Consider the following 8,695-nt stretch of genomic DNA (forward strand, 5'->3'; position numbering starts at 1 on the left):
CAAAAAGTAAACTAAACACACCGCACCGCACACAATCGCCTATCCAAACCCACCCTAAGATTCCTTCCAAATTTTGTTGATCTCTCAACCCATTTTCAATCACAACCTTTTGACAACATATTTATTTAATTATGTAATTTAGAAAACACAGTGACATACAGGCTTGAGAAAGAACACTAGTATTATTTAATCAACAAACAAACAATAATACATTGTACAAGCCTTCACGTTAACCAAGTGTGTAGAAATGAATTATATCCTCTACTTCTGAGGTTTTGTTCATATGAAATAAGTTTGGAACACTGATGAGGTTAAGAAAACACTTGAACCTTACACACCGTGCTGCAACTGGCAGCAGCACACTGCAGAGGAAATAGAGAGAGCTTCCTGCTAACTCATCATTCCATTTTTTAGGAAGAGCAGCAGCCACCCTTTTGTGCAACAGGCTGTCCTCGGATTTGTACCGTTGGAGGCTTTGCATTGTTCATGGCTGGTTGGCTTGCCATTCTGCATTTAGAGACAATTTTAAAGAGCAATTAAAAAGAGCTAAGCGTAACCAACGATCAGTAGGAACCAAGACTTTGCGGTTAAATTTCAGAGAACTGAGTTTATAGATCTATACTTTCTTGTATAAGAGTGAGCAATAAAGCAAAACAGCCTAGAAATGCCATTCAACTGCACATAGCTCTCCAGACCACAATGACTTTTTACTCTAATTGTATTATTATTCAAATAACTGATATTACTAGACTTTGCAATTGACCGAAATGGGTTAGTTTTAAGTCTACTCAACTTGGATTTTAAAAATTCAGTATCATTTCATGCTCAGGTCAGTTTTTGAGTTCAGGTTGTTTCGGTTTCAGGTCATTTTGGATCTAAGTCATTTCGGGTTTTGCCATTCGAGTTCAAATAGTTTTGGGTTATTTATTTAGGTTATTCAAGTTTGGATCATTTTGGATTTGACTTATTTCGGGCTCAAGTTAAACGGGTTCAAGTTGTTGACTTTTTATTATCAACTTAGGTTAGATCAAGTTTAAATTTGAGTTAATTATTCTGAATTTTCAAGTTCATGTCAAAATTGACAGGTGCAGATATTACTAAAACTGTTTAGGAAAAAGAATACAGGTACCTGTCCTTGATGGAAGCAGCCATGGCCATGAAAGCCTGTTCCACATTAGTTGAATCTTTTGCACTAGTTTCCATAAAAGGTATGCCAACTTCATCTGCAAGTGCCTGAAAAAAGAAAAGTAGCAATATGGAGAAAGGGATGGAGCAATGGATATGCAGTATAACACCAAAAATTACAATTTGATAATCACGCAGCTCTTCCTAAAAATAGCAAGTACCTTGCCTGTTTCGTATGACACAACTTTATTCGCTGTAAGATCACACTTGTTTCCAACCAGTATTTTGTTAACATTATCACTAGCATAGCGATCAATTTCACTCAGCCATTGCCTAACGTTATTGAAGCTTTCTTGGTCTGTCACATCATAAACAATCTAATACAGGAGCAAACAGCAAAAGGGAAATGAAAAGAAGGAATAAAAAAAGTTTAAGAGAAGCATACATAAGAATTGGAAAAACCAAAAAAGGAACCGCAATGAGAAAATCTAGAAAGGAAAAGAACACTCACTATTATGCCATGAGCCCCACGGTAGTAGCTGCTAGTAATTGTCCTAAATCTTTCTTGACCAGCAGTGTCCCACTGTACATTGAATCAAGAGCAAATTAACTAGTTAATCATCAAGAAGCTTTAATGCCAAGAATGCCAAGTGTCAAGGATTATGAGCAATTTTGTGGGACTAAATTAATAAAATGGGAATATACAAATGGAAAAAAAAAACAGCCAATAAAGAGAAGCAGATGAGGAGACAACTCATTCTACAATAAGGAATATTACCTTGATGACCTAGGATAGAAAATATTCAAAGAAATGAAATTAAATAAAAAAGGAATAGCAGTACAAAATGAAAAAACATACAATTTGAAGTTTAATGGTCTTCCCATCCTGCTCCACAGTGCGTATTTTCTACCAAGAATAGAAAGCAAGAAGACAAGAAATTAGAATAATTGCTATAAATTTTGGCACTTAAAAGTCAAGCTAACACTAAGGACTGTGTACTCACAAAATCAACCCCAATGGTGCTTATGTAACTTTCTACATATGAATCATCCTGCATTAAATAAATTACATAATGATCAGTTTCAAGATTTAGTCCCGCATAACCATCTGAAAATATCTGGAGACTTGATATTTCCAATATAAAAAAAATATATAATTCAGCTACCAAAATTGTCCTCCATTGAAATCATAACAATATTTCACCATGTGAAGTACATATTTTATTCTCACTATGCATTATATAAGCAATGGAACATTTAAATCAATTATTACTCATTAGTACAATCCATAACATCAAAAGTGAATATAAAAATAAAGGTGCTCATACAAATATCTTGAATGTGCAACAAAACTCTAAAAAGTTAAGAGATTTAATCTCAAATGCCAATTTAAGTCAAGAAACTTACAGCAAATCTCAAAAGAAGGCAAGATTTTCCAACACCGGAATCTCCAATAAGAAGTAGCTTGAAAAGATAGTCACTGCAAAAGTGTGCAACGACAGATAATGTTAACATACTTCTCAATGATGTAAGAACATGATATCTCCAATTATACCACGCATAACAAAGAGTTGATTTCCATAAACGAGGCAAAACACACAACACAAAGAGACTATTTCAGAAACCAAAACTAAAGTTGATATTGTCAGCAATAAAAACTCAAACACCAAATTATTTCCCAAAGATCAACCCAAACAATTCCACGTCATCGACAGTTGAATTCTTAATTTTGTTGGTGCATCAATATAAAATTCATTTCAATTCCATTCAAGTTAGAGCAAGTGAGCACATGTTTCCTACATCACCCTTGAAAAGGTAAATCAATGGACACTTTTTCGAGTTAGATTTGCTTCTTCATCACAAATAATCGATTTGGCAAAGACATCAGAACTTACAGTATATCTTAATACTATTTAAAATCCATTTCAAACCAAAATCCATTTAATTTTTTTTATACCATATAGATACTACAAAGGAAGGGCGTGAATAATTGAAGAACGCATCAAAGCTCGCATCTTTTCCTCCTTTTTTTTTCACTAAATCCCAGAGAGAAATCCCAGTTGGAAATAAGATAACTTTAGAAACAAATACAGACGAGAAAAGAAAATCCCAATTCCATCAACAGATCTAAGAGCAAAACCTAGCGACTTTCAACACCGAGAATTATAGTTTCTTACAAAAATTTCGAGCGTCATCGCACCACCAAGAAGAAAAATAACGTCACGAAATAAGAAAACAGCGCAAAAAAAAGAGTTAAAAATACTACTAAAATAAAAATAAAGAGAGAACTTACTATTCGGGATTCATGGTAGGCTGAAGAAAGTGGAAAGATCGAAGGATGAGATCGTCGAACTCGAAATGAAACTTCCGGCTATAGATCACAAAGATCTGACACCGTTTTGCCGGAAAAAGTCGGCTGGAGTAAGAAGAAGAAGAAGAAGAAGAAGAAAAAGAAGAAGAAAGATAAAAAGGGGGAAAAAGCAGAGATGAGAAGACACGCAAACGCAAGAGGCTGGGAGTCAGAAGCCTGAAGCAGAGAGAGTCTATTTAAAATTGAAGTAAACGGCAATTCTTCGTTTGGTTCTAAGGAACTCTTTGGATCTGGGTCTGGCATCGATTGAACTGGGCCATTGACGGTTACTCAAAAAACAAACAATAATGGGTCTGATCAAGCTCCAGTGTTTGTTTTTGGGGCTGGGCTTTGTGGCTCACTTTATTACTGTTTAAGAAAAATGCAACGGGGGATTTGAATTTTTTTCTTTTTTAAAGGTAAAAAATTATAAATAAATAAATTTCCTTTGCAATTTGTTTCTCCAAAAAAAAAATCATCAAGGACTAGTTTTTCTTTCCTTTTTTCTTAAATTTTTTCTAAAATATTATTTTATTATTTTATTATATTTATTGTCACATAACACACAAAATTAAAGAATCTAAGAAGTGATTTCACTCAATACCCCTAAACCCTAAACCTTATAATCCAAACTTCCCAATTGCACAAAATTATTCTTTGAAAAGTCCTTGCAATTGATTGAAAACCCCAAGAATAATTCTCAGTAAAAAAACAATTTATTGAAAATTCAATGATTTCGAGAAACATAGGTTCAGATGTATGGAGTAAACTTATCGATTTAGGATTTAGTAATCTCTTGATTGTAGGCTCACTTTTATACTTTTTTTCCCATTTTTAGTCTTTAAAAAATTGATTGAAAACCCATTTTAATGTCATCTTTCACCAATTTACAATGCTTAGGGTGAGTTTGGATGGGCGGTGCATTGAACTATGGTTAATGTAAAAACATTGGTGGTGGTGATATTAGATACTGTAGTGATACTGTAATGTGTGACAAAAAATAAGCTAAATGCATTGCACCATACCCCACCACCCATCTAAACCTACCCATAATTGGCACAAAATTCTTACCTTCCATTATGATGATATATGCCACCAAAAATACTAACGCATTATCAAGGTTTAATTTCCTTATTGTTCTTTTCAATTATTTGTTATTATTAATCATTTATTATAAAAACTCAGTTGTAATGGTCACTGATATTGAGGGTACAAATTTGGCAAAGATTGAATAATGTTGGCCATTGGCATATGCCTCTCTAAGTGTCAATGCAAGGATAATGCTAACGCTTAGTTTGGTTCAATGTAATGGCAAAGCTATTACAGGACGGTTCTAATTTCTATAGTAAAGTAGAGGTTCGATTCATTGGAATGCTTAAAACGCCGAATGGTGATTACAACTTCATTCCGAAAATCGTTGAATAGCCATTTAGGGGAGGAGGTGTCGAATTGGCTATTCTAGCCTCTCCATCGAATGACCTTCTTTTCCCTTCCGAAAACACCCTCACACTAAAATTTCTAAACGATTTCACTTTTTTTTTCTTTAGCCATCAACAATCTTTTGCTCAAATCAACCTGAAAGGAAGCAAATCAACTTGAAGGCCAAAGACCTACACTTCGTTTACCACTCCTAAGCGATTCCAACCCATTACTAGAATCGCCTGGTGCTCAGTAAGGCCATACTTGTTTTGATGGTAAATTTTTTTTCTTTCTCTTGAATAGAGAAGTAAATCAATGGCTTATAGTCGTATTCATTCAAGAAGTTATCCATTATCTACATGGTCCAAAAACAAGGCTGATAAATTGAAACTTTCAAGTTTCATTTTCCTTTTCCAGGTTGCCATCTTATTTTACTGAACATTTATAAATGAAAAAGGTTGAATTTTTTTCATTAGGTCATGGGTTTTCAATTTGCAAAACTCCTTATGTTAAATGTTCACAAAAGCTAGGTGAACAACCACTGGGCATTTCCAGAGTTGAAGTGGGTCTCATTTAAAAGATTGAATTCAATTTATCAAAATCTTGAATTAGAAGCCCAAAGTTACTAAATTTTTGAGGGTGCAGGAAACCAGTGAAAATGGTTGGAAAGAAAGAGCATCACTTGTGGAAGAAAAGAGATTTAGCTAACTCTGGACAAAAGGCACTCAATCTTGTTAGAATTGTAAGTTTAATTTGCTTATTTGTTCTATATTGGGTATAGTTTTTAGTTATAGTATGGATTTAGCATTTGAAGTTTAATTTTGATTTTTAATGATGTTTGTGTTGCATTTGCTTTGTGATTTCACTGTTACTATATACCCACTGATTGAAATATGTTTTGTACTAATGTTGTAGGAGTTATTCTATTATTTATTGAAAACCCATTTTATTGAAATTTTAGGGACCATTTTATTTTTTCTATATAAATTAGGGCTATTGTTCCTTCTGCAACCATGGAAGACTTTTGCTACTAATTACTAACACCATTTGCAGCTTGAACCAAACTTGCTTTATTCTGCAGTGGCTGCTTGAACCAAACTTACTTTATTCTAGGCATGACTTTTGATTGCAATCAATTTCTTTTTCGGGCTTAATTTATATGTAGTTTTAGTTGTAATGGTTCTTGGGTTTGATTGACTGTATGATTAATTTGGTGCAGCAGATACAATATGTAAAGACAAAGTCAACTTGTATCACCAAAAATGATGGAAACTTTGTTCCCAGAGAAAATAAGAAGAAGCAAGAAGAAAAAGGTGACAACCTAGTGTTTTAGTTCTCTGAATTGCTATATGCATAATGCATAGTCCTTATTGACTTAAAGAAAATGGTTTCTCCTGTATTTCATTTTCTTAGAATGTGAATGTAATTATTGCAATTAACGTGTTTATATTTTTCATCATTAGTCTATTGCCTTTTTTACCATAAGAAAAATAGGGGGTAGGGAAATTAAATTTTGCATCTTCCTTTAGTTTTCTCACGCTGAAAGATTCATTGAATGATTATTTGGTGTGCTTCTACTAATTCAACCTATTTGTTCAAGATGCTATAATTTAAGATGTGGTTGTCGGCTTTGTTATGTTTAGTATTTTCTCGAGTTAAAGTAGATTTCATGAAGTTGCTGATACTCAAGTGACAAAGTGGATGTTGAGTGTAACACCCCTAACCCGAATTCGACGCTGGAACAGGGTTACAGAGCATTACCGGACTTATAACTTAATTAAACAAACAACTCATGTACAATTCAAATTTAAATCAAAAACCATTCAAATTCATTCATATAGTCCCTAATACGAGCCCCCGAGGCCCAAAATAAACATTAAAAATGGTTCGGGACTAAACCGAGTACTCAAGAAATTTTTCAGTAAACATGTAAAATTTTCGAAGGTACAAGGGACATACGCCCGTGTGGCCAGGCAGTGTGTCTCACACGGCTAAGAGACACTCCCGTGTCTCAGGCTATATGGGCATTCGAAATGAGGCCACACGCTTATGTCCTTTCCCGTGTCCAAACTAATGAGCATACTGACTAGGGTCACACAACCAGACCACACGCTCGTGTGCCAGGCCATGTACCCTTCGAAATGGCCTCACATGCCCATGTGCCAGGCCGTGTGAAAACTGGAAGGTATACTGACTTGTGCCACACGGCCAAGCCACACGCCCGTGTGCTAGGCCGTGTAAAGCTACTGACTTGATTTCTAAGAAAGTTACAGGGGACACACGGCCGTGTCACCTGGCTGTGTGTCACACACGGCTGAGACACACGCCCGTGTCTCAGCCTGTATGGACAAAAATAGGCCATTTTCCAAGCCATATTTCTCACCCAAATTGGTACCAACCTACAAACATCAATATGCATATAACCATAGCATAAATAGGCATTCAAAACCGACCAATGTCAAGTTTATAACATGTAATAATATCATATACCATTATGATACATATAGGCACCTCAAATGGCCACTCATAATCATGCAAACTATGTCTCCAAATATACCTAATTGGTCAAACACATATATGCCATCGTTGTGCCTAATACTTAACATGTATGCCACTCATAAATCTCAACCATTTGGTACCCAAAATACCATTTCACGACCAAGTCATTCACATAGCAACCATACATCATATATTATAAGGCTATTTACATATTTACATAACCAAATTCAAGCCAAATTAAATGGCTAAAACACAACAAAACATATGGGCTTTCAATAGCCAAAAGACCTATACATGCCATTTAACCCAAAATATAAAGTTAAAAGTACCTAACATAGAATTAAACTTACCATATAACCACAATTTAGGTAAGTAACTCAAAGCATAACACAATTCAATTTGGCCAAAGCCTATCACATAATCAATAACCAAGTTAGCCATGTATTCATATAAAAACCGAGAATCATGTATGAATTGGACAATTATTAAAATTCTATATAAATACCTGTACTAGTTCGTATCGAACTTGTAAAATCTCGTAATAACACTATACCTGTTAAACCACTTAGAATATCGTTAGATATGTGGGTGGTACACACGAGGTGTACTGAACTGTAATCCGTCAATTCTTGTACATGTATGCTCATACGAGTGATAAACGGTAAGCTCCTTCAAGTTGAATAATGGTAAGCTCATACAAGCTATGTAGCGATAAGCTCATAAGAGCTAGAATTGGTAACTCGAATGACATGTTATTTGTATCCTATGGATTCCTAAGGTTTAAACGAGGCTCGATATTTTTCGTACGTCATCGATTATGCACTAGATAATTATACATAATAATTAAAATATTCACATACATCTATTTCAATTAAAGCATATAAATACGCAATTTAATTTCACGAACTTACCTTGAACTCGTACGACGAAAATACGATCGTTTAATCTACGACTTTATCTTTCCCCCGATCTAATTCCATACGTTGTTTTTCTTGATCTATATAATGAAATTTAACCAATTTAATCTTTATTCTATTCAATTCAATTCAAAATTCATGTTATGGTAAAATTACCATTTTGCCCTTACACTTTTGACTTCTTTACAATTTAGTCCCTAGGCTCGTAAAATGAAATTCATACAATTTCATCCATACCCAAGCCTAGCCGATTCCTATACATGCATATAGAAACCAAACATTTCACAATTTCACACCTTTACCACACAGTTTACACATTTCTCAATTTAACCCCTAATTGACAATTTCATCAAAACTCACTTAACAAAAGTTGTTTATTTAACAA

The 8,695-nt window shown here is 34.4% G+C and overlaps 1 protein-coding gene across 1 annotated transcript; it reads right to left on the bottom strand.

Moving 5' to 3' along the window:
* Positions 1-163: 163 nt before the first annotated feature.
* On the bottom strand, positions 164-3,782 carry LOC107920694 (ras-related protein RABD2a). Its single transcript, XM_016850516.2, has 8 exons — positions 3,419-3,782; positions 2,533-2,605; positions 2,130-2,177; positions 1,985-2,032; positions 1,637-1,708; positions 1,347-1,502; positions 1,130-1,233; positions 164-507 (listed from the first exon to the last, which is right to left on the bottom strand). Exons 1-8 carry the CDS (start codon positions 3,430-3,432, stop codon positions 411-413), a joined length of 612 nt encoding a protein of 203 aa, XP_016706005.1. The 5' UTR covers positions 3,433-3,782; the 3' UTR covers positions 164-410.
* Between the last annotated feature and the right edge of the window lie 4,913 nt (positions 3,783-8,695).

The sequence above is a fragment of the Gossypium hirsutum genome, chromosome D08, assembly GCF_007990345.1.
Source record: "Gossypium hirsutum isolate 1008001.06 chromosome D08, Gossypium_hirsutum_v2.1, whole genome shotgun sequence".
NCBI classification, from domain to species: domain Eukaryota; kingdom Viridiplantae; phylum Streptophyta; class Magnoliopsida; order Malvales; family Malvaceae; genus Gossypium; species Gossypium hirsutum.